This window comes from Eptesicus fuscus, chromosome 18, assembly GCF_027574615.1.
Source record: "Eptesicus fuscus isolate TK198812 chromosome 18, DD_ASM_mEF_20220401, whole genome shotgun sequence".
Classification (NCBI taxonomy): domain Eukaryota; kingdom Metazoa; phylum Chordata; class Mammalia; order Chiroptera; family Vespertilionidae; genus Eptesicus; species Eptesicus fuscus.
In genome coordinates this window covers 5755605-5781950 of record NC_072490.1, presented here as the reverse complement: position 1 = coordinate 5781950, position 26346 = coordinate 5755605, and the positions used below count along the sequence as shown (strand labels likewise).

Here is a 26346-nt window from a genome sequence, read left to right as displayed (position 1 = left end):
TCTGGAGGACGAAGGTCATGGCCAGCGGAAACAACTCAGGAATGCCTAGGGCTCCCAGGGGATGTGGGGTTCACCTTGGACAGGCCGGACGGGAAGAGCAACTGTGCGAGAGAAAGAGCTTGCCGCTCTGCTCCGACAGAGGCTCGGATGGGCTGGGAGCCAGGTGAGGTTTTTCTGCCTGGCATCAGGCAGGAAGTTCAAGGTAAAGTCACCAGGGGGGCTCGGGGCACTGGATTAAAAACAGGAAAGGGGCGGAAGGGACTTATTATTTTCTGAGTATCGATATCCACCCTCAGGGCTCTGTTACAAGGGCGAGCAGCAAGTTCATTCATCATCTTAATGGCCCTGCGGAGAGGACTGTAAACTTCTAAGGGCTGCATTTGACTCGGGGCTACTATTAACTTGACAGAGAGCCACCGGAGAAAGCAGAGCACAATGAGAGCCAGTTCCTGCCCTGAAAGAGAGGCGGCCCAGCGAGCCCAGGCCCTGGGAAACCTGCTGACTCAATCTCGGAGGGGTGGTGGGGGTGGTGATGGTGGGGTGCGCCCCCTTGGGAGCGAACCCTTCTGATGCGCAGGGTGTGACCTGCCGGCCCCAGTGAGTAGGATTCACTTTGTTCCTCGTGTGGATGCTGCTTCTGGATGGAATGTTCTGTCTGAGAACAGGCCCGGGCACACACACACACACACACACACACACACACACACACACACACACACACACGGGGAGACACACGCGTCTGCGGCTCTCTCTCCCGCTTTGCCCAGGTTGGAAGCGGATCCGGCTGATCGCCCAGCCCCATCTTGAGCGACGCGATTTGAAAGTGAGAAGAGAGAAACTCGGGAGAGGAGGGGCCTGCCCTTCCTGTGGTCAAGGTAGCTGCAGACGGGAAGGATCCCTGGGCAAGAAAAACAAACGTACAAGCCCCCGCGGCCTCTTGTCACCAAGAAGAAGCCACTCAAAGGCGGCTAAGGCTGCCCTGCTGCGTGTCCACCCCCGAAGCCAACGTGGAGGCCCAGGATCTCGGAGCACTCACTCCCCAGCGGGAGCAGCCGGAGCGTTCCTCACGCAGTTCCAACTCTGTCATACCGCCCCCAGGAGGCCCAGGACGGAGGGCACAGGGCCCATCCCTCCCTCTCTGCCTCTCAAGGAGGTGAGAAGGCCATGCAACAACTCGTCAGCCGTCAGCCGGAGTCAGTGACTTCCAGCCAGCGGCAGCTGAGCACTCACTTGAAAGCTGTCAAGTGAATGACCAGGCCTCCTCCTCAGCGGCCTCTTCCCTCCAGCAATCCCCGGAGGAAGCTCACCTCCTGGCCTCTCTCGCCTGTTCCCTCTCTCTTTGCTCTTCCTCGGGGTGCCTCCAGCCTCTATCCTTCTGTTTCCTCAGTCCAGACCCTCAGTCGAAACACGGATGGCCCAGCACTGCCCACCAGGCTCACCGGGCCTGCCACGCTCCTGCAGACTTCTGGGCTGGTGTCCCCCGGCCCAATCTTCAAGACCAGGACCGCGTGCCCTGCCTCGGTGTTTGGAGTTTGCCATTCTCTAAACTCTGACAGCGTTTACTGCCTGCGTCACATGTTCAAACAATGATATATCTTGGGTTTTAAAAAGCCAACACCCCCAAACCAGAAATTCCACTATTTCAGCAAAAAGTAAATGCGAAAAAAAAAACAACAAGCCTAATTAAAACAAAAGCGAACACAAACATTGATTTAACTGACATGCATTTACTAAGTTTACATTAATTTTCATGCAATTTCATTTTTCAAAATAAAGGCAATTCGTTAAATGTAAAAATATGTTCACTTTAGCACTATCGCTATTTTTGACAGTATAAATGCATGTGCACACACGTGTGTGCGCACGCACATGCAATCTTTGTTAAGACGATGGGTCTTTTCTTCTAGGATTACAGGTCTTGATTTCTGATTTGAAAGGAAGAGTCAATGCCCTCTGGCTTACATGCTTTGTCTTATATCCTTGCTCCTTATCCTCCTCCCCCTCAGCATTTAATCTTGGTCTGAAGTAGGTGGTTGATGTATGCTTTCTGAGTAAATGAATGAACTATACAGCATGTGCAAATGTGCACAAGGAGTTGGGTGGAGGCCTCATTTAATCCTAGCCCTGTGGTCGGCAAACTGCGGCTCGAGAGCCACATGCGGCTCTTTGGCCCCTTGAGTGTGGCTCTTCCACAAAATACCACGGCCTGGGCGAGTCTATTTTGAAGAAGTGGCGTTAGAAGAAGTTTAAGTTTAAAAAATTTGACTCTCAAAAGAAATTTCAATCATTGTACTGTTGATATTTGGCTCTGTTGACTAATGAGATTGCCGACCACTGGCCTAGCACATCCCACTTTACAGAGAAAGAAACTAAGGCGCAGAGAGAAAGCCTTTGGCCTGAGGTCGCACCAACTGCAAGAAACCAAGCTGGAGTCCCACCTCTGCATCTGGGCAGCAGCCAGAGCCTCACGTTCCCTCTTCCCCACCTCAGCTGCTTGGCATGTCCCTTCTCCTCTAAGAACGTCTAGAATACAAACGCCAGCTTAGCAGCTTCTCGCAATCACCACGAAGCACACACATTCCAGCCTGACAATAGCTTTCAAAACATCATCAGCGTCCAAGATTCCATGGGCATTTTGGGGTTCACCCTCTCTGATCACCTCCCTCCCCCCAAAACACACCCACACCTGACGCCCTCAGATTCCAATCTATTGGGGCCAGTCTCTCTGTCATCCAGGGATGGACGTGACATACAGACATTCAAGGCTGCAGACAGACCAGGTTCACCAGAAATACAGACACATGTGATGCACGGGCAGGCAAGGGAATGGGCCGAGAACATATGGAAAACAGCGAAACCGGAGGTCACAAATTGGTGGCCTATGGGCTGGATGTAGGCCGTGGATGTGTTTTGTTTGGCCCATACAATGTTCAAAGAACATTTTAATTAGCTGCCAAAGTCATGAGAGTTCACATAAAAATGTGGACTTCTGGATTTTATTGAAAAAAAAAAAAAAAAAGGGAAGTCTGGCAGCACTGGCCTTGACACGCCCACCTGGCTACCACGGACTCAGCCGAGAGCTAGATGAGGCTGGAGACCCCCCTTTTGCTGGTCTCCACTGCGGCCCAATGTCCCATGGGGGCCCCTTCTCCAATGTATAACACCTGCCTTCTCACGTGAGAACCTCAGTGAAGTTCCATGAGGCCAACTTACAACTTCTGGAAGCCCAGAAAGTGAGGTGCTCACGTTGGAGGTGCTATGAACGCGGTGGGCATTTCCAGCGGACGCTGGAGAGCCTGCTCAGATGCCTCGCACCTTGCCTGGCGCTCCAGCCCGGGGCCAACAGCCAGTGTCTGCGTCTCCGCACCCGAGGGCGTTTTCCAGAACCGTGTAGGCTGCTTCGCGCATGCACATCAGAGGACAGAGCAGTGGGGAGTGCACCCCCTCAGCAGGCCTTGAGCACTGACGCTTTGGGAGGGGGTGTCAATCCCCCAGCTCCCTCGTCCCTGAGGTTGGTATTTTGCTCTGTTCCCCAGGTGTGCCCTTCGGGATTAGGCCCCATTGTGCACTGTAGTCGCTGGATTAACAGCACCCTCTTTTTTTAAAAAACTATTCTTTTTATTTTTTTAAATATATTTTTTATTGATTTCAGAGAGGAAGGGAGAGGGAGAGAGAGAGACAGAAACATAAATGATGAAAGAGAATCATTGACCGGCTGCCTCCTGCACGCCCCACACTTGGAATCTGCAACCCGGGCATGTGCCCTGACCAGGAATCGAACCGTGGCCTCCTTGTTCATAGGTTGATGATGCTCAACCACTGAGCCACACGGGCCGGGCAACAGCACCCTGTTCATTAGCTGCCTCCACCTGCCTGTGTCACTTCTCTGCCTCCCTAATGAGCTAATGGCCCTCAATTCTTTGCTTCAAGGTCAGCATCTGGGAGACCCAAACCAAGAGAGCACTCACACTGCAGAGAAGAGCCTCGTTCAGAAAGTCTATCCCCGCCCTCCCTTCTCCCCAGCACGGCCTCCTCTGTAACCCCAGGGCAAGCTGCTACGTCTCCTTTGCACCCAGAGGTCAGCTGAGAGCTCTCTTACACTGACCAGAAGCTTACGCTGTCCATGTCCATGTCCATGTGCATCGTAACAGTCAATACCATGGAGATGCACTCATGAACCCAGCCCCTGCTTGGAGTTTCTCTCTCCCTTGGTCACAGGAGGCATTCCAGAGAGCAGGCTTCCTACCTGATAAGCAACTTCAGCACAGGACAGCAGGCATCAGCCTTCCTATAATGCCCCGAGGTCACCCCCACTAGGAGCGTTACTGGCCCTCTGTCCCACATGGGCAGCCTCATTCCATCCTGCTGGCTTTCTCTTGCCTCTCCTCCTTTGCTCTCCCCTCTGCCCTCTCACCCCTGTACCAGCCCGGCTCGCTCCTTCACCACCCAGATCGAGGGACCCACCCCACCCACCCACCTTAGCTCTGAATGTGGACGCCAACTTTTCAGAGACCCATCCGTCCTCTGTCAGCCTTTATCGCAGGGCTTTGTCCAATCCAAGACTAGCACTCGCAGTGACGACTAGCTTCACCTGGTCACGTCTGTGCTTCAAAGCAACCCCTCAGCACCTCTGTCGAGCCCCTGGCATCTTGTGCTCCAACTGCTTGCCGACACGCCTTTCACTCACCAGGCTGTGAGCTCCCTGGGAGCGGGGACCAGATCTCACCCATCCTTGTGTCTCCTAACAGCGGGTGCCTGCCTGGCCCTTAGCAGGCTCTTAGTCACGGCTGTCCAAATCAACCCACTCTGTTTCACAGAGGCAACAGGAGCCAAAGCCGTTTGTGCCAATAGGCACCACAGCAAGAAATTAACCTTGACCGCATCTCCATGCCAGGGCCACCTGTCTGTACAGCTCCAGGGCCCCCGTTCACATTATATTCTGTGGCGTGTGGTCTGGGGTGTCCCTCACATAGAACCCAGCGTGAATGTGACCCTGGAGTTGTGTGATGCAGTGGCTCCAAACCGTTTTTCTTTCTTCTCTCCTCTTCTCCCTTTTAACTGTACCCCCTCGCCCCGCCCCTCAGAGCCCCCTTTCATTGCTCCGCAGGAGACCATTAGGTGGCCATTACATGCTGTGCTTCAGCCAGACAGCACACGCCAGCCGGCCAATCAACCAGCCGGGTAGCCACCGACAAATGAAGTCCTATTTTATGGAGTGTTTTCAAGTTAGCGTGGTACAGGCCAGAGGCAGACGCCCATCCATGTGCGCACCAGGCTTCTATCAGCAGCCTCCGCTACAGGAAAGTACCAGCGCGCATCTACGAAAACAGCCGTGTTAGGCTAGAGAAACCCATGCCAGGGGTAACTTTTGTTCAGGCTCAGAAACTCAGATGCCACTCATTGTGTGATGACAGAGAAGACTGGCCACCTCAGAGGCCTGGGCTCCCAGTTGCTTTGGGACTTTGGACAAGAGGGTTATCCATCCACCCCCATCACCTGTGCAGTCCATGGAGGCACCTGCCTCGGTGACACCTGAGCTGAGGTTTGAAGGCAGAGCCCAGGGCAAGGGCAACTTCTGTACTCAATTCCGCCTGGATCCAGTGTGTATGTGGGGGATGGTGAACAGTGAGGCTGTGGGGGAGGAGGACGGGGAGGAGGACGGGAAGGCCCAGCTCAGCATGCCCCGCCCCCCTCCCTGTGAGCAGCTGAGGACTATGGACTCCATTCTGAAGAATTTGAAGCAGGAGGAGTGATGAGATTAAGTCTCTTCTCTCATTTTTATGGCATAATGGACATTAGAAGCTTATTCTTAATCTTTCAAATTATGTATTTACAGTAAAATACTGCTTTCGGGATTCTGTGTGTAACCAGAGACCCTGAAACCCTCCAGGTACTTGGTTCTCTCTTGTCGGGGCAGAGCCTCAACCAGGGACAATTCTTAGGGTGCGGAAGGTGAGTGGAAAGCACTCCCTTCCCGCAGTCCTTCTTGATTCTTTTTTGGGGCCTCCCCCAACCCTGGAGCCCCTGAACCTATTAAACGGCAGAGAGTTAGAGATGGTCCCTGGGAAAGTTCGTGGAGCGCTGCCATTCTAGATGGCTCTAAATGCTTCAGTTGCCCCCTACACTGGGCAAGATTGGCACAATCCTGTCAGAACTACTGAGTCTGGCAGGACATGTGCCTGAGCAGAAATAAGGTTTGAAGGGCCACCCAGCACTCATCTGTGGGCAGGGCGAAGGTTTTCCTTAGAAAGTGATTTTGGTTCCATTTTAACACAGAGATCAAGGCACTGCAGTTCAAGGCTGCAAACACTACGGAACGCTGCAAAAATTCCCATCGGAACCGCTGTCAACAGTTAGAGCAACCACAGGGTGGGGTGAGGTCTCTTTAAATCCACCCATTCTCCGGTGGCCCGCCAAGAAGGCCTGTTCTTTCTCTCCAAAGATGATCCATTGAAGGAAACACTGAAGGATAAAACAGGCGAGAATCCCAGCTCCTCTTTCCTTTCTGAGTCATGCTACTTAAACTCCAATCCATTCAAATAAATTAATCCACTCTTAAAAGCTCACTCAATTCATGGAAATAATTTAATTTCCTCAGTTCACTCAGATATGCCAGGAATAAATAAATGCGCCAAAGTGTAGGCTGAGGAACATGACCCTCTAATGAAAACATCAGGGGCAGATAACAGGCATGCTGAGCTGCTATCCGTCCTCATCTCTTATCTTGTTTTTCACAACTACTGGCCTAACACGAACTCTCTGGAACATGCACGTGCGGGAGGGAGACAGTGACCATATCGTCGTGGAGAAGAAGCCAGACATAAAACTGTACGGACAGGGTTCCACAAGTGAGAACGGGTAGGAGACAATGGAGGACATCGATTCCGCCCCGTCACTCTGTGGGTATTTATATAGTTTCTTCTCTGGCGGGACCAACACACTTTCTAAGTCCAGACCGAAAAATATTCTAACAGTCCCAAAGGATACTCCACATAACAAAATGGTCTTTGCACAATCACTGCACCTTTTGAGCTATGATGCAAGCCAGGAGATGCCCTAGATGGACCGAAGGCTCTCTTTCGGGGTGCCCTCCTTACCTTCTGCCACATGTTGATGAAGAAGAGCTCCCGGGAAACATTGAAGGACACGTTGGCATCGTAGGCATCGTCGCCGAGGTTGGAGATGGAGATGTTTATGGAGATATTCTTCACAGCCCCCAAAGCCAGATATGGGGTTTTCTCATCAATGCTGCAATGAAAAAGGAACAGCCATGAATACCCTGAAGCTTTCAGCTTTCAATAATAAAACATGACCCACTGTGGGGAGGCTGCGGGAGGGGGGGGCAGGAACTCCACTAGGATCACAACTGCAAGTCCCAGGCACCCCATGAAGCAGCCATGCATCCTTGGGCGATCAGATCCCATGAGCCTCGGATTCTTCATCGAAGCCCCTGAGGGTTCTGTCCGGCCTATCTCACTGGGCTGGTCTGGGGCTCACACGAAGTCTTGTACATCCAACTTGGAAAGTTACAAGACATTTAATAACCTAGACATGGAATCCAATCAGACATTAATTCATTAAAATATTTTTTGAGCACCTCCTAGCTGCCCATCATAACTATTCTACAAGTGTTCTTGCCTTCTTGTAGCTTCAGAGAGACAGAAAACACAGACACGAAGAAGCAAACACACAGAAGCCTCACTGATGAGGTGACCTCTCAGTACAAAACTAAAGGAAGAAAGGGAGCAAGATACAAAGACAACTGGGGACTAGCCAAGGGAAAGTTGTGCCTGGAATGTTCCAAGGCTGGCAAGGAGGCCAGTGTGGCAAAGAGGGGTGAGCGAGGGGGAGAGTGGGAGGAACTGGGCTTAGAGAGGCGAAGGCATTAGGGGCAAGCAGATCACGTAGGGCATCGCTGGGCCATCAGAAGGATCTTGGTTTGACTGAGATGGAGCCCTTGCAGAGCCCTGAGGGGAGGACCAGTGTGATGACCTCCGTGTTTAAAGGCTCGCACTACCCATGATGAGAACTGTCTGTGGAGGGAGTGGTCAGAGGGAATAAGAAAGCCTGCTTAGGGAGCTCTTGCAATAACCCAGGTGTGAGAAAATGACACGCCAGACCATGGCGGTAGAAGCTGAGGTAGGGAGAAGTCATATTCTGGATATGTTTCAAAGGACATGCCAGCAGGTTTTGCTCATGGATGGATGAGGGGTGTTAGGGATCTTAACAGGAAAGTCAAGGATGGCTGCAAAGATTTTAGTAAAAGGCGAAAGATTTATGCGATCTGAAGAGAAACCAGAGTATGAAAGATTTTAGATTCAACAACTAGAAGGGAAGAGTTGTCATTTATTGAGATGAGAAAGGCTGTGGGTATAGAAGATTTAGCAGAGAAAATCTAAACACTAATTGGATTTTTAAGAAGAGATGTTGAGATAGTTGGATGCCCAAGTCTGGAGTTGGAGGAGGAGCCTGGGCTGGAGGTATACACTTGGGATGGGTTAGCTATGATCACCAGGGAACCTGTGTAGGTAGAGAAGAGGTGTCATATGTAGGAGCTGAAGATGAGGAGGAGCCAGCAAAGGAGATTGAAAAAGAGTGGCGAGGGAGATAGGAGAGAAACCAAGTGAGAGGGTGTCAAACTGGCCACAGAAGATGTGTTTCATGGTCAGCCACTTTCCTTGCATACACATAGCAATTCTGTCAAACGTGGCAGAGAGGTAAAAATAACATGAATTAGAACTGGCCATTGGAATTCGCCATTCAGAGGTCATTGGTGATCCTGTTAAGTGACTTAAGTGGAGTGATTGGGATGAAAGCTTGAATTGGAATTGCAAGAGCTGTAGAATAAACGGAAACAGTGAGTACAGTCAACTACCTGGAGGACTTTTTCTACAAAAGGGGGATTAAGATGGAAACTATCATAGTATATTTACATGGTAATTGGAAGGATCTATTAGAGAGAGAACAATTAATGATGACATGACAGGGGACAATTGCTGGATGGTTTTGAATAAATGGGGGGCGGGGCTGGCCTCAGCTGGTATGAAGTGAGAAAGAGGCCCATATGGCACAGATGCATTAACAGATGGCTGTTAGAAACAAGACAAGATTCCCTTAGGATTGCTTCCATTCTGCAGTGAAATAAAGCTGAGTCAACGACTGGGAAGGGGGAGGAGAAGGGAACATTTGAGGGCCAGGAAGGAAGAGGGAAATGGCAGCCCAGGAGAGTGGGAGTGAGCGGACTACCAATGGGATGATGCTGGGGATGAGCATGATGGGGATGAGAATGACAGTGAGGAGGAGGATGACAACGCTGTTGTACAGGAGATTGATGATTATTATGGGATGTGAGCTTTGGACAAGATAAATTCACGTGGATGGCCAATCTCTGCTTGGCTAACCAGTTAATGGAAGATGTGGTTAAGCATATGAGGGTTTGTGTAATGGACAGTTGATATTTTTGGCTACCCCACATCCTGACACCTTCCTGTGGTGTCTCAAGATAAGTGGGAGGGGCACATCAGAAGAAAGGGTTAGGGTTGGTTGCTAAAGTGTGAGCACTTAACGTGCAGTCATGTGATCTCAGGATGGTCAAGTGGCCTCAGAATGGTGAGCAGAAGCTCCTAACTCATGGATTTCGAGTTTCCCAAAGGCACCAGAGCCCTCCGAAACCTCTGAGGTGACCACGGAGGATTGAGAGCCCTGAAGTGGCATCCTGAGCTCAGGTTTGCCTCCTTTGTTTCCGGTAATGATGGTTCTCCAGCCTTCCTGGCTTAGCTCTGAACCAGCCTCTTACCCTTCCAACAAAGTCCTTTTCTGTTTTCTTTATAAAATACGTTTTTATTGATTTTAGAGAAAGAGGAAGAGAGAGAGAAACACTGATGTGAAACATCGATCAGCTGCCTCCTGTCTGCCCCCTATTGGGGATTAAGCCGGCAACCCATGCAAGTGCCCTGACCGGAAATTGAACCGGTGACCTTTTGGTGCATGGGATGACGCTCCATCAACTGGGCCACACTGGCTAGGGCTCCTTCTCTGTTTAAATCAGCCAGCACATGTTTGTTGTTGTTTGCAACCGCTGAGATAGCTAGTAGAACATGAAAGACAAGTGAACTATCCAAAATCTCAGTAGGCTAAAATACTTTGAAATACAGATGTTGGGGGGAGGAATCCTCATTACTCATCCAAAAAGAGGGGACCTCACTTTCCTGCGTGCCTGGCACGTCAACAAGAATAACATGTGCAAGGAGAGGCCTGATGGTCATGTTTTTTTGGAAGCAAGACTAAGGATCCAAACAAGATGTGAAAAATTAACTTAGAGGAAAGTTTCAAATTCTTGAGTGGCCTCCAATAAATTACGACCCTGACCTCAAGCTATGTGGCAATTATTTATTATTGTTGGCCACTTTAATTTTAAACAATTGATGGGTTATTTCTGTCCTCGTGTTTGCTTTTGTAAGATTAAAGGAGTAACCTTCAGGCCTGGAGGAGTTATGACAGAGAGAGCGCTAACCTTGCTGTATCTCGAGAAGGAATTGCATAAGCACTCACCAGTAGCTCAGTGGCCTCGGAGAATCTCCAGTTTCCAAATGGAATCTTAAACAGAGACACTACAAAAAAGCACGGACGGGGGGGGGGGGGCAGGGGGCGGCCTCCTTATTCCAGTTTTACTGTTCATGGTCAGCCACTTTCCTCATGTACACATGGCAAGGGATCAGGCCACAATGTCTAACCTCCTGCCAGCCCCCAACGCGTAGACCTCGGCCACTTGATCATGCAGCAAGGTCATCCCTGGGGTCTCCAAGTCAAGTGACTCAAACATGGCTCCGTGATTGAGGGAAGCCAGGCACGTTCCAGGGCAGACGGTGAACGCAGGCTTTTTAAAAAGGAGGTCTCAAAGCTGCGTCACTCCTTCTCCACAGCTAGAAACACAAGTATAAAACAGAACATCTCTGTCTCTAAAGCTATTCTTAGACAGGAAATGTAATTTGCCTGGTGCTGGGTACTTTCAAACATGTCATCCCTCTGAAACCTGACGACACCATGAAAGGTTCCTGATGTTAGTTCCATTTTTAGAGACAAGGAGATTGAGATGCAGAGAGATAAGGTGACTGGCCAAGGGGTTGTGCTGGCTTAGAACTCGTGCCTCCTAGGCCTTCAAAGCCCACTCCTCGCTATCGCAGCCCATGTTCTCCAGCCCCTCACCTGCCACGCCCAGGAGGCCCTTTCGGATCTCCCTCCTGGCGAAATACATCTCCCTGTTAGGACCCCTTCCTGCCCCATGTGCTCGACCGTCCTTCACAGCACCAACCAATGACACGTTTACTTGTGCGGATGTTTGATTAAGAGCTGTCTCGCTCCCATTAGGATCTAAGCACCGGGGGGCAAGGGTCCCTGTCCGGTTCTGCTCATCACTGAACCCCCAGTGACAGAGTTGTGCCCGGCACTCTGTAGGACCTCAACAAACCCTTGTGCAATGAATGAATGGACACGCACACCATCCCCACAAGAAGATCATCAGCTCAACCTTTGCATTTTGCAGAGGAAGAAGCTGAGCTGTCCCCCCTGTCCCCCAACCCCCACCAACACACAGAGGGAAACGCAGCTATCTGGGGGCTGAGCTGAAGTTAGTGCCAAACTTCCATGGGCAGGAAGGCTGTCTGAGCTGCAGCTCTTACATCAGTTCCATCTTGGTCGGGAAGGGCTTTGGCAAGAAATACCTTTCCATGACATCTGAAAAGAACAGGACTTCTTGAAGACCAACCTCTGACAGGACTGTTGAATGAGTAAAACCACCAGGCACAGGGAATGCCAAGCATTCTCCCTGGTGCTTCCTTATCCAGTAAAGAACAATCTTCCTAATTTTCAAGAAATTGTATTCCCGGAAAAAAAAAATCTCCCATTAATTTTAATTTGCTTGTGCAGTCTTTTAAGCGGGTCATATTACTCTGTACACCTACCACCCCGATGTGCTTTGATAAGAACAGCATTATTAATAGTCAACATGAGAACCAACTGTAGTTTCTAGAAAGCTTATCTTACACATCTGGGGCCAGTGGAAACACATTGATCCTTTGTTATAAAAAATAACAACTATAACTGTCCTAATACATCTCATAGCAGCTGGTTTTGAATATGTTGGCTTTGGCACCATCCACCCAGGATTCCCAATGTCAGCTGTGACTTCCACCATCTTGGCGGATGTGTGATGCCTGAGGGTCACTGTAGAATTTGTTCTGTGCCCTCACTCACCCCCTCCCATTAAGAGTGTGTACCCCTCAAAGTTCCTTGTTGGAAACATGCAATACATTCCCATATCAATCATCATATGCTGAACCACGAAGGCCACTAAACTAAATTCTTCCCCTTCTACCACTATGGAGAGAATTTTATTCAGATAATTTTTTTGTGAAGATGCTAAGGGAAAAACTAAAGTAGCTTAATGGTATTTAAAAATGATTTTCCATTGGATCATTTTTAATCTTCCTTAAGTCTTAGAAATATAAGTCTTAGAAATATTAAAAAGGACCTTATTTAAATAATCTGTGGTTAAATCCTACCTTCCATAAAATATAATACTTTTATTTCCTTTTGCTGCTAGTTTTAAACTAGCCTGAGCAATAGATGTAAATTCAGGAGTTAACCAAGTGCATTCTGGTCAACTATATTTCTAGTTTTAAAATCTTCTTGCCATATCATCATTATTACTGATGATATTACACTTGTCAACTACAACTATATTTGATCATGACAACTAGGAGAATCATACAAGGCAGCCAAATTCATCCAGTTTTCCTTCCTGCCTTCTTCCTTCCATCCGCCCACCCTCCCTTGCTCCCTCCCTTCTTTTTCTAGTCATTTATTCACCCATCCATCCATTACCTAAAATAAAAATAAAAATAAAAACTACCTTCCCAACTTAGGTACCAGGGATACAGTTTCCAGACCTCTAAGAGTTCACTGTCTAGTGGAGGAGGCAAACATGTAAGGCATGATATCAAGCCTCGATATTGGCTGCACAGCCGCCCAGGGCCACCCGAGGCTCAGGTAACCAGGGCCGACGGAGGCTTGCGCTGCCAGCAGTGGCAGCAGTGGAGGTGTGATGGGGGTATCACCTCCCCCTGATCGCCGGGTCACCTCCTGCCCCAACATGTGCTAAGTGCTGACCAGAGAGAAGAGGAAGCATCCCTATGACAGCCTTTATGCTATGAGGCCACAAAGAAGAGATTCTGCAGGGGCAGTGGGGGGAGGGGAGGTGTATCGGAAGGTTTTAGGCAAGGTATTACTAAGGAGGCATATTATGGGTCCTACAATTAATGGGATGATAGCCCTGTCAATTAAAATGTTGCTAAGATTGATTGTACACACACACACACACACACACAGACAATCACTAGGTTTTCCATTCATGGAAATCATATTAAAAAAAAACATTGTGGTTCTGGCTGGTTTGTCTCGGATCAGCTTATGGACGGAAGAGTACTGGGTTCAATTCCAGTAAAGGGCGTGTAATGTCAAAATTGAGAAATGTCAAAATTGGGGGCAGCCTTCCTGAGGAAGGATTCAGCATCCCACAAATCACAGATATCCTCAACAATGTGTCAGAAAAGCCACGACATCAGTGATAGCCACTGCAATGTGAAAATCATAAACAATGCTTCCTAGTCTTAAAAGTGGGCAGACATAAAATCAGAAATGGAATTTGGCAGCTGGATGGCAGCCCACTGGATCCATCACTTCACAGATAAAGGCTAAGGAGTTAACCACTTTCCCATGGCCGCTCAGCAGACGGTGGCAAAGCCAGATAGACCTCCAAACTCCTGGTTCAGCGTTCCTCCCTCTGTTCCTAAAATACAGGAAAATGCGACAAAACTGTATAAAATTCACATAAAGCTTATGTGGCTATACCCGTGGTCGGCAAAATGCGGCTCTCGAGCCACATGCGGCTCTTTGGCCCCTTGAATGTGGCTCTTCCACAAAATACCACGGCCTGGGCGAGTCTGTTTTGAAGAAGTGGCATTAGAAGAAGTTTAAATTTAAAAAATTTGGCTCTCAAAAGAAATTTCAATCATTGTACTGTTGATGTTTGGCTCTGTTGACTAATGAGTTTGCCAACCACTGGGCTATACTAAGATGAGAAATCAAATTGTGTTCGTCTTCTTAGCGTTTAAAATATTTAGAATATTGGAAGGCGTCATCTCTTTATAAAAGCTATCTGAGGCGCTTTCTCTTCCTCTTGTCAACTGTCCTTGAAGTTGGTGGAGGTGCTCAGGATGGTCCCAGATCCCTTCAGCACCTCTGTTGAGCAATCTCCTCGGTGCTTTGTTGATAACCATCAGTTTTTCCACTACTAGAGCTTAAACTTACAAACACGAAAACCCCCATAAAACCACAGTTGCTCATCTGATATCTTCCTATGAGAGCCAGGAACACAAAATACCAAATAAACTGATTACAACGTGAAGGAAATACACCACGACATGAACACAAGTCATGCTGACGAATAGGTGCAGGACAAGGTGCAGGAGAAACCCAGAGGGAAGAAATCACTGTAGATGAAGTTCCCCTAAGAAGTTCCCGAGAGACATAGCAATTGAGCCACATCTTTTGTTGTTGTTGTTGTTAATCCTCACCAGATGGTATTCTGTCCATTGATTTTAAGAGAGAGTAGAAGGGAGGGAGGAAGGGGAGAGAGAGAATGAGAGGAGAGAGATGGATGTGAGAGAGACACATTGATTGGTTGCCTCCTGCACACACCCCAGCTGGGGTGGGGGATCGAACCTGCAACCCAGGTACATGCCCTTGACTGGGAATTGAAGCCCGAGACACTCCGGTCCATAGGCTGAGCAACACCAGCCAGAGCTTGAGCCACATCTTAAAGAATGAGGAGCAGAGAAACAGGAAGTACATTCCAGGCAGAGGAAACAATCAACAACAGATAAATGAATGGAGGTGACTCAGAAATAACGTGGAAAGCAGCAGGAAAAGGACTTCCTTAGCAGTAAGATCAATGGGAGGCCAGCAGGTTACGCAGAATGCATCCAGATTCCCATGGTCTTCGGACGTCAGAGTTTTGGGTTGATCCTCTAGGCCAGTGAACTTAACCATGTTATCTTGAGTCAACAATGTCAGATGTGCTGAAAGTAATCCTATCTAATAAAAAGGGAATATGCTAATTGTTGCCACACCCTCAAAGATGGTGGCACCCAAAGCCACAAGATGGCAGAGTCCAGTCCCCTCAGCCCTGCTGGGGCGGCAAGCACGTGGCACGGCCAGGCCTGCCCCCAGGTGGGTCCGGCCACTCAGCGCGCCTGCCTCCAGAGTCCCCCAGTCTCCTCAGCCCCCCAGCCACCCAGGGCTGGCCTGAGGTGCAGGCAAGCCTCGATATTGGCTGCACAGCCGCCCAGGGCCACCCGAGGCTCAGGTAACCAGGGCCGACGGAGGCTTGCGCTGCCAGCAGTGGCAGCAGTGGAGGTGTGATGGGGGTATCACCTTCCCCTGATCGCCGGGTCACCTCCTGCCCCTGAGGGCTCCCGGACTGTGAGAGGGGGCAGGCCAGGCTGAGGGACCCCCCGCTCCAGTGCATGAATTTTCATGCACCGGGCCTCTAGTTTGTTAATAAATAACAAGGCAATAAAGTGAAGGTATTACAAAATGTAGACTATGGATGGTTCTACTCCTGTCCACTGGGGTCTTATCACTTGTAGTCTGCACAGGCTGCAATTCCATCCCCATCTTTTGCTGAAGGACTTTTCTCTGCAGGCCAGCAAAGTGCCCAAGAATCAAGCTCCTGACAGCCCCCTAGCAGCCCTCAGCCAATGACTGATGCAACTGGTGCACAATGATCTCAGCGCCCTCACTTATTGGATGACTACGCTGAAGTACACGTTCCAGTTCTAAGCCCGGGCTGCCCAATATGGTGGCCACTGGTCACCTATGGCTTTGAGCACGTGAAGTGTGGTAGGTCTGCATTAAGTGTGAAATGCACATCAGCTTTCTAAGGCTTAGCACACTAAAACAAGAAAGGATGTAAAAAATATCTCAATCAATGTTTTAATATTAATGACCTGTTTACCTGATTTTTTTGCTACGTTATTTTTGCTATCTATAAAAATCTGTTTTACAAGCTTCACTTTAATGTTTCAATGTGGCCACCAGAAAATTTTAAATTGCATATGTGGTTTACAGTATGTTTCTACTGGTCAGGACTCTCCAAGACTCTCAGCAAATTCTACGTATTTTGCTTTCAACAATACAATATGTTTGATTTGTGATTAATCTCCGATGGTACATGTTTGCTCATGTTACTTGCAAAGGAGAGGTCGGGGGAAAATAAAACAAATTTGGGTAAAAATAAAATTGGTAGTATTTCGCCTCGCCAACTCACTTGCTTGTGACATGCAGTAATGAATATTGTGAAAGGTCACAAAAGAGAAAGCGTACCACACGTGTGCTTGTCTTCCCCACAAAGTAATTTTGAGTTTCACCAAAATCTGATGCCCAGAGTGGTACACTGTGCAAAACAGCCTCACTGGTGAGGGAGGCATTTATGTGCGGCCTTCAGTCATTGGTTGAGGGCTGCTGTGGGGAAGGGAGGGCATTGTTCCCAGCACCTCTGCCTGGTGGGCAGAGCAGCCGGAGAGGCAGTGACTGGAGCTGAGCACCGGGCCTGAACACAGGGTAGAAGGGACACAGACAGCGCTGACTGTGCCCGCTGCGGGGTCCTATGAATGGGAGATGCAGCTTGATGAACGGTAGAAGGAGCCAGCCAGGGAGACCCGTGGCTGGCAGATCAGCACAGTGAGTCCTGTGATCTCTAAATGTCTGGAGGGGGCCCAAGGCCCCGGAGACACCCCACCACCTCTTGTCAGCCACATCCTGGTCACTTCCCTTCTTTAGCAGCTGTCAGAAAGATCCTTCCCAAGTGCCACGGTCTCCATGTCTACCGATGGTTCCAGCCCGCGCGGGCCTCATGGTCCTGCCGCGCGTCGGTGTGGGCGACCAAACTCACCCCTGACCCAGGGCGGACAGCCAGAGGGTCACACAGGGGCGCTGTCCTGGTTGTGCATGGCTGCCAAGAGCTCTGAAAGGCAGGGATGCCCAGGCTATGAGAAGGTTGTTAATCATTCTGCATGTTATCCCTGCTCTGAACCAGGGCACCACAAGGTAGGACACGGGACAGTGCCCTTGCTGAATCTGAGGGGCACATATATCGAGCTTCTACCATGCAATCCATTTTAGAGAGAATGATCAGGGATAAATTCAAGAAGCAATGGATGGCAGCGAACACAATCTCTGAGCCCATCTCTGAAGGATATGCACTCAGTAAGGAACTGCCCTCGACTTCCCAACCTAGGGAGGCAGCTGTCCGTACCCCCAATGTTGTGGAGTTTACTCCACAGCCTCTGTTCATCTCCCCGGGCTTGAAGCTTGGGCAATCAAGCCCATTGTTTGCATCTGAGAGTTGCCCCAAAGCCCCCTGGAGTCCTAGCAGGAGCATCTGCATTCCAAGAGCCAGACTCGAGGCCTCTCCCCACTGACACAGCAAACTCCTCTTTACAGAAAATTAGTGCTTTAGAGTCTAGGCCAACAATACAAAGACCCCTTCTCAAAGCCGCAGCATTTCTATGCCTCCAAAGAATGCAGCTGCCGATACCAGCCTTTAGAGGCAGGATGCCAGGGCGAATGCCCTCACCCAATTCTGCACACGTGAGTGTCACAGTGAGAGTCACATGTGCGTGTTACATGTGAGTGTCATACATGAGTGTTAGCACCGTGTTTTCAGAGTCTCAGCCCCTGTCTCTCAGTGTGTAATTAGCTGGAGACGCTCTCCTTCCCGCAAGGCACAGTCACTCTCCTGTGACAGAACTCTGGACAAGGGAACCTTAAAGTCCAGCTGGAGACTACAAAGGAGTCAGCTCTCATGGAATGTTCCAGAATAAGCTCCGAAATGTCTCTTTCCTACAGGGATGGGAAACTGTTTTGTTTTTCTGGCTCATTTCAGCTAGTAACTGCCTATTCCTTTACATTTCCATAGATCTTCCTGATACATTATTTAGAATCCAAATACCTATTTTCACTGCTATAAAAAAAAATCACTAAAGTCTCCTAATTTATAAGGTTTTAGTTATTGTGGCAAAAAAAAAGATATCCCTTCTGTTTTTTTTTTTTTTTTAATGAAAACATTTTTGGTTTAAAAAAAGCACCAAAAGATAACCAAACAGGATATTGCACCAAAAGGTGTGATGCTAAATATACACAAACAATGAAATCTAATCTTAGTTTAGCTTTTAATAGACTCCAGAGAGATGGCAGTTGTTCCTTCTGCCCAGCGCTCAGCCTTGTGTGTGGTTATCCCGACGGCCCCATGTAAACGCAGGGCAGCAGCAGCCCCTGTGGTTCACAGCCTCCGCCCTGAGCCGCCTGCTCTCCACCATCCCGTGTCCCTCACGCCGACTCGCTCAGGATCCTCTCACCCCACGCCCTGCAGCATGCTTCGCTTCCTTCAGTGCTCAGCGCCACATCTGGACCAGCTTGCTTCTCAGGTGTTCCCACCCTCCCTCTGCCTCTGCTCAGCCTGCCCTCCTGCCTTTGGTTTCCCTGGCAACCCCCTCCCCCACGACTGGCCGGATGTGAGCTGGACCCTTGGATTGATGGGCTTACACGGCTTCTCCCAGACCTCCACCAGCATCTACTGGGTACTTGTCTACTTTCCAATACACTTAAAAAAATCTAAATAGCAACAGTTTCATTAATTGAGTTCTGCTTTTGTTTTAAATATGCTTTAATATTCATATTGTTCATACCCTGAAATACTGCCTCAACCACTAATTGGACTCTGTGTGTGCATGGACGTAGATTTTAATCTTTTCCAACAGTGAGTGGGTTATAAAGCCCTGCCGTTGGAGAGGGGCTTCACCTCTCTCCATGCTTTATAAACCCCTTCGAATCATGCAACCCAGACCCACACGGTTATTAACTCCAGATAGGAATCCCCAGGCACCTCTGGAAGGCACGTCCATTAAGGTTTACAGCGGGGCAGGGAAACGATGCCTGGGCCTGGACTTCTGGTTGGAAAACCACCTCCACGGAGCCAGAAAAATGCCTCTATCGCCCTCCTATGTACCCACCTGGGCCAGTTTTATAATCACCAGGAGAGAAAAGCATTTACGAAAGGCGATCCGAGCCAAAATAGTGGTTTCCCGAGCAACACTCAGATAATGAACGTATGTTCCTTTAAAAAAGTAATACGCCCAATAGCCTCGCTGACGTCACTCGCATTCATCTGGCCCCAGCCCTGGCTCACTTACTAACTAACTCGTGCAGGGACAGAACCAGTCCTCGCTCAGAGGCCGTCCTCCATTGGGCACACGAGGAGCCAGAGGGCCCTCCCTGCCCCTCCAGGCAGCGCCGGCTCCTGCCTCCTGCCCCATCTGTTTCCCTGTGAAAAGAATCGCTGGTTCCCAGCGAACAGAGGCATTCCAATCCTCATCAGCCTTTACTTTAGGAGTAGTTTCCGGAATCACTAAATCTTAGGACATCTGGAACAAATCAGCGAGGTTCACTCACTGTAACAACTGGATTAAAGGCGAAGAAGACCCGGGGCGGCGGAGGAATGCCCCGGATCTGTGGGCCGCGCAGAGGCCTGACGTCATGAGACAGGGATGGTGTGCGGTGATGCATGGCTTGACCCAGCAGTGGCACGGTGCCACCCGATGTCACACGTGAGCCGCCTGCTATGCCCTCACAATGCAAGGGTGGGGGGATGTGCACCTCCCAGACCCCGGCAGGCCAGGCCACTCAAGAGAACCAAATGAGCGTGGCCCCGTGGCCCCCCCGACCCTAATTCCAGCTCCACCATCAAATGGGGGACGGACGTGGTCACAGACAATAAAACGTACGGAGCTGACAAGCCTCCCTGGATCTGGGCCCGTTTCCTCCTGTGAGGTGAGCAGCCACAGGGGCCACGGGGAAGGAGCTCTTTCCTCCTGGGTCTGGAGGCCGTGAAGGTAGAAACAAGGACGCACACGCCACACGCGGAACCTCAAACCACCACGAAGGGGCCCATCCGCCCATCGAGGGGTGCCACGTTCACCACGTGGCCGCGTGTCTCTGCTTCGGGCCTGAAGCACTGGTTTCCTTGAGCGCAGATGAGCAGTTACCCGTGTCTCTAATGAATAATAAGCCCAGAACAAGAAGTAAATGGTCATTTCCCGATCAGAGTGCTGTAGATCCTGGGAGCCACCCAGGCAGGAAAACGTGACAACCGTCTTATTACGATGTCTCCGTTCTGAACGTCACGGCAGAAATCTTTCGTTGACTCCCGCAGGCGGAGCGAAACATCTGTTTCCCCAAATGTCTATCTTTCCCCACACTCAGGGAAAACCTCTAGAACAGGGGTTCTTACCCTTTTGCACTCGGATGTCGAGTGTGACTCGACACGGTTAGCATTAGAATAAAGGAGTCGAGAAAAAAGCAAGCGAGTGCAAAGGGTTAACCTGTGTTTTGTGCCACCAGATACTCTTCGCCGTCCAGTAAAGTGAACGGAGCCCTTCTCCAAGTATTGCTTCTAAATGCACACACTGAAAAACAGGGTGGCCAAGAAACCAGTCACCGAAAATACAAGGATAATTGCATTGTTACATGTGTGGTGTAGCAATACGTGCTATTTTTTAAATAGCACTGACCAATAAGACGGGGCGGCAGATCTAAAAACCACCGTAACCGTGAAGTCGGGATGAATGTAAGTGATATTCAGAAATCTCGGTCATACGGCAGGTCGATAGGAAAATATCAGTGATTTCCGTGGCTGACAGTCACAGGTCCTGCTAACATCCCTATGTGTTGCTGTCTGCATGTATAACGGAATAAAATGCTAGGTTCCAATCTGAAGTCAATGCAAGTAAGGATGCGACCATTTTCCGATCCAAGTTCACAGACCCCATGAGTTCTATGCACAGACCACCAGGGGACAGGGACCCAGGAAGGACCTCTCTCCTCGGGGAAGGTGGGGGACTGTGCGATGATGGGAAGGACAGGCCACGTGACGGAGGGCGAGGGAGGGACAGCGCTCAGCCTCCCACCAGGAGGAAAGGGAAGAACAGCAGTTCCGCAAGGTGTGTGAGAAGATGTTTGTAAGTGCTCTGATCTCATTCATCTCAACGCCCCTGTCCCTGGACCAACAGTGAGCCAGCTTCAAGACTGGGGACGCTGGCCGGGCAGGTAGGAGAATGAGAATCTTCTCCTTCTTGGCTTAGGAGGGTACATTGTTTTGTGTTTTCCACACCAGAAAGAAAATGAGAAATTTTGAATGTTCTTTATAACTGTGGACTGAAACAGGGGCATTTGCCTCTTGTTCAAGTCTCATCATCACAGAAGACATTCTCAAAAAAGAGCCCGCATCCCTGGCCAGGAAGGCTGATACTCTGAGCATCACGTGCTCCCTGATGCCCTGAGGACTGGACCGGCTCTCGGTTGCGCCGGGAGGGCACTGCAGTGCAAGGCATCCCTCACGAGGCTGCCCGCCCCCCTGCTGTCCCTTGTGTCCGGATAGCCCTCTCTTGTTGTTGTTGTTAATCCTCACCTAAGGATATTTTCCCATTGATTTTTTTGAGAGAGTGGAAGGGAGTGGAAGAAACAGAGAGAGAGAGAGAGAGACAGAGAGAGAGAAACATCTATGTGAGAGAGACACAGCAAATGGCTGCCTCCCGCACGTGCCCTGACCCGGGTGGAGGATCTAGCCTACAAACCTGGTACGTGCTCTTGACCGGAATCGAACCCGGGGCCCTTCAGTCCATGGACCTACACTCTTACCTACAGAGCCAAACTGGCTGCGGCTAGATAGTCCTCTTTTAAAAGCAACTCCCTGGGAAAGAAGCAACCAGCAGGCAGCCTCACCACCTACAGGGACCTCCTCCACATCACTCAGGCCTGGTCTTTCAAAAGCCCAACCCCCTCCAATTTCAAGTGAGCAGATGCAAAGCCCACCAGCAACTGTCTCTCATCTCCCCTCCTCTCTCCCCTCCTCCCTACTCCTCACAAAATTACTGCCCGATACATACTGGATTTAGTTTCCTTTTGACACTCGGTCCTAAAAAGAAATGAGATTGCTTGGCCAGGAGATCTGAGGACAAACAAGTAAATATATGTGAGGTCTACTTTGCCAGGGTCTCAGGTCGGGTCCCCTGGAAGCATCTGTGACAAGGATTCGGGTGGGTGATGGGCAGATGTCCTGAGGAGCAGGGGCCGAGGCAAGCAGTGGGGCGGGGAAGCGCTGCTCAAGTCTGTGGTCTACGCAGAGTCTGCTCGGCCTGATTCCCACCAGGGCTCTGCAGCACAAGCCACTGCATGGAATTACCTGCACGGACACAAGGGGGCTGGCTTTGGGGGCCCTGATCGGCCAGTCACTGGCTGAGGGCTGCCGGGGACGGGTGTAACCTCCCAGGCAGGAGGGTTCCCTCCCGTGAGCTGAGGGCCATTCTTCAGACCAGAGGTGGGACTGCTGTGAGCCCTTAGCAGCCAACAGTTAACACAGCTGGGCACGTGGCTCCTGCACAGCCACGGGAGCCGGGCGTGGCAGCAGCAGCACCCACCCGGCCTCGTCATTGTTGGGTCAAGATCACCTGCAATGGCCCTAGCCGGTTTTGCTCAGTGGATAGAGCATCGACCTGCAGACTGAAGGGTCCCCGGTTCAATTCTGGTCAAGGGCACATGCCCAGGTTGCAAGTTCGATCCCCAGTAGGGCATGTGCAGGAGGCAGCTGCTCAATGATTCTCTCTCATCATTGATGTGTGTGTGTGTCTCTCTCTCCCTCTCCCTTCCTCTCTGAAATAAATAAAAATGTATTTAAAAAAGCGAAAGAGCACCTGGAATGGGGTCAGTGGAGAAGGCTCTTAATATCTAGGAGTTCCTTACGTGGTCCTCCCGCTCAGGGCAACAGCAATGGACTGTGACCTGCGGGCAGTTCATGGTATTCCCGAGTCTGTCACCTTTGGCTCAGCGGGGAGGGACCGCTGGGGACAAAGCAAAAGTACCCTCCCTGCTCAGCCACAGCTGGCCTGGGCTTGTCATCCAGGAAGCGCAGCAGGGCCGCCGTCCAGCCGCCCAAGGTGACGTCAGGCGGCTCGGAGCACACCGGGGAGAGAAGCTAACGGGAGGCTGTGCGCGCGACCACGAGAAAGGACTGGTGTGGAGGAATGTTTACCTCCGGAAACAAAACCACCATGCATCTTCGGAATTTGGCTTTTCTTTCGGTAGCTAAGTCTCTGGTGGGACGGGTGTGTCTAGTGTGAATGGCAAGAGACCAACAACCCGGCCACGCAGAATAAACTGTGAGCATCTTAGCAAAGACGCAGCCCGTGGCTCCCGCCTGCTCTCCAGCTGACAGCACCGAGGAACCGAGTCGCTGCTCTCTCTGGACGGGCCCCTGATCTTAGGCCGAACCTCCAGTGAGACGGGAAACAGCGGCCATCTCGTTCTGACCCTGCTGGAGGGGGGCTTACCCATAAGCCCTCCGATGGTTGGCTGTATTTGGAAGCCAAGGAAAATACTACCAAATAAAATTTTACCCAGGAGGTAGACCCAGACGTCCCAGGTCGCTTGGGAAGGAAGGCCAGGGAGGAGCATGTTCCCAGCTTCCTCTCTGGTTGCCATGGTTACTGCTCAGCCTGCCTTCCATGGTCCTCCATGGATTCCTCGTCCTCTCACCATCCGGATGGAAAATCTCCATCAGTGTCTGCTCAACAAGAGGAGGGCCATCCTTGAAACCCAGAATTGGTTGGGATAGGTTTCTGCGGCTCATGTGTATGTGTGTGTGTGTGTGTGTGTGGGCGGGGGGGGGGGGGCAGGGGGGTACAGGGGAGAGGCCTTGAAAATGAAGTGACTTCTGTAAGGGAAAAAAGCCAGTTCCCATGGTAACAGCTCACTGTCCGCAGCCTCATGTTGAGGCCAGTAGGCCGTTCGGGACATCAGGTCATCCCTGAGATAGGAAGGAATTTCCTAAATGGGACGGCAGCATATCACAGTGGGAGCAAGAGACAGGCCAGGTTCCCCAAGCTGCCACGGCTATTGATTTCTTTGTTTCTAAAGATTTTTTGTTGATTTTTAGAGAGAAACATTGATGTGAAAGTAAGACATTGATCGGCGGCTTCCTACACGCCTTCTATGGGGATAGAGCCCGCAACCCAGTCATGTGCCCTGACCAATAATCCAACCGGCAGCCTTTTGGTGCATGGGATGATGCCCAACCACTGAACCACACCAGCCAGGGCTGCCACGGCTATTTAAAGACAGAGACCAGGGGTCCAATGGCTGGAACACTGGGCTGGGACTCAGGAACCTCCCGACAGGTGTTTTTCCGGCCACTGCCATTTAACTTCCTTGCTGACCTCAGATAAGGGACCCCAACCCCTGCCTGTCAGCGCCCTGTTCTTCACCTGAAATGCCACGGCTCCAAGTGCATGCGCGAAAAGCACCAACGAGCCACGCGGAGCCTGTGAGCGGGGCCTGGTTCATCCTGAGTTCCTCTGTAGGACAATGGACGGGTGGCTCAGAGCCACAGAGCCAGCATCTGTGCTCATCCCCGGGCGGAGCTGGGGCCAGGGCTCCAAAGAAACACAGCTGTGTGGCCCAGCCCCACCTAGGTCCCTCCCAGGATGACGGAGGGGTCAGAGGTCTCATCCTCTCTGCCTCCGATGCCCTGTGGACACACCCCTCATCGGCTGTCCTCAGGAAAACGGGACAGAGCTCCCAGCCCCGAACTTGGCTCCTGGGTTTGCTCTCCAGCCAAATTCCCTTCGGCATGCGGGCAATCCGTGGCTATGCCTGGTAAGGAAGGGGGAAAGGAGCAAGATGCAGACAGTGGGAGCGTGTTGGCTGTTGGGCAACACGCGGGGAGAGAGCATTCCCAGGAAGTTCGTGGGAGAAAGTCTTGGTGTCAGAAGGTGATATAACACTCTTGTTGGAAATTCCAGAATAAACTCATCAACTGAGATTCTTTGAGAAAGTGGATGGAGCAGCAATTACAAAAGCCAGCTGCTCCCAATCAACAAGCTTCTTTTGCTTCCCCCACCTCCCCTCCAGATCTAAAGCAGAAAGTGAAGAAATGGAGAAATAAAGAAGTCACATGGCTAATGGTTCTGGCAAGGGCCAAAGTTTTCCAGGTTTCTGATCAGTTCCCTCTCACCTTCCTTCTTTCTTTCAATAATAATAATAATAATAAATTTTTATTGATTTCAGAGATGAAGGAAGAGGAAGAGAGAGATAGTAACATCAATGAGAGCGAGTCATCGATCGGCTGCTTCCTGCACGACCCACACTGGGGATCAAGCCCGTAACCCAGGCATATGCCCTGACTGGGGATCGAACCGTGACCTCCTTGTTCATAGGTCGATGCTCAACCACTGAGCCATGCGGACTGACCAAGGAAACTCTTAACATGACAGCCCACGAGCACACGGTCAAATCTGAGACCCTCCAAGGAGAGGAAAATTCAACCTACATGGATTCAGAACGCAAGGACTCCTGCAGGGACTGCCATTAACAGGACAGAACTGGTGGCCAACATCTCCAGAGAGAAAAGCCATTGAGCAGGTCCCCACAGGTCAGACGGCACATCAGGGATCATGAACGGGGATGGACGAAAGCCATCCACCTCCCCTCTGAACTGAGGCTACTCACACAGGGGAGGACTTTCCCCCAAGGCCGCCAGCCTCGGTACTTCTGGTCTAGAACCAGCTGATATCAGACCCCAACAGCAATGGCGAGATGGACATTTCCAGTTTTAATTCCCCCCCGCCCCCCGCACCTTGAGCAAGTAATCTGGCCTCCCCCGAGCCTCTGTGTCCTCCCTACTAAAAAGAATGTAGTACTATTTCCTTCTCCGTGTTGTGGAGAGGCTTAAATGAAATGATGCTAGCTCTCACCTACTGAGTGCTTGCTATATGCCAAGCATGTTGGGAAGCACTTAAATACCTTTTGATTCATGAAATACAATCACTTTATAAGGGGCTGCTCTTATTTCTCCCACTCTGCAGATGAGGGAACAGAGGCCCAGAGACATTAAGCAGCTTGCCCAAGGCTGCACAGCTGGTAGACACTACAGGGTGTTTATGGATACTGAGGACTCTATAGGGTACCCTAGGGCATGCAGGTGCTCAGTGAACAGGGGTCTTTTCCCCTTCATAAAACAAGACAGCTTTACTTCTACCCCACACGGTGCAGTCAGTGATTCGGGCCACTTTTGAGACGGAGAACAATTTGTTTCAAACTCTGAAGAGCTCTCTGGGCGCAGTGATCCTCCTCTCCAAGGCCGGTCTTTCGTGGACAAAGCTACCCAACTACCAGGCA

The 26346-nt window shown here is 50.5% G+C and overlaps 1 protein-coding gene across 1 annotated transcript in view; it reads right to left on the bottom strand.

Annotated features, from left to right (window-relative positions):
• Positions 1 to 26346, bottom strand: part of ITGA9 (integrin subunit alpha 9) — a 266088-nt gene that overhangs the window by 91584 nt on the left and 148158 nt on the right. The window contains exon 18 of the mRNA XM_008154962.3: positions 7098 to 7248. Within this exon, the coding sequence (XP_008153184.3) occupies positions 7098 to 7248 (151 nt within the window). The remainder of the gene's footprint in view (positions 1 to 7097; positions 7249 to 26346) is intronic.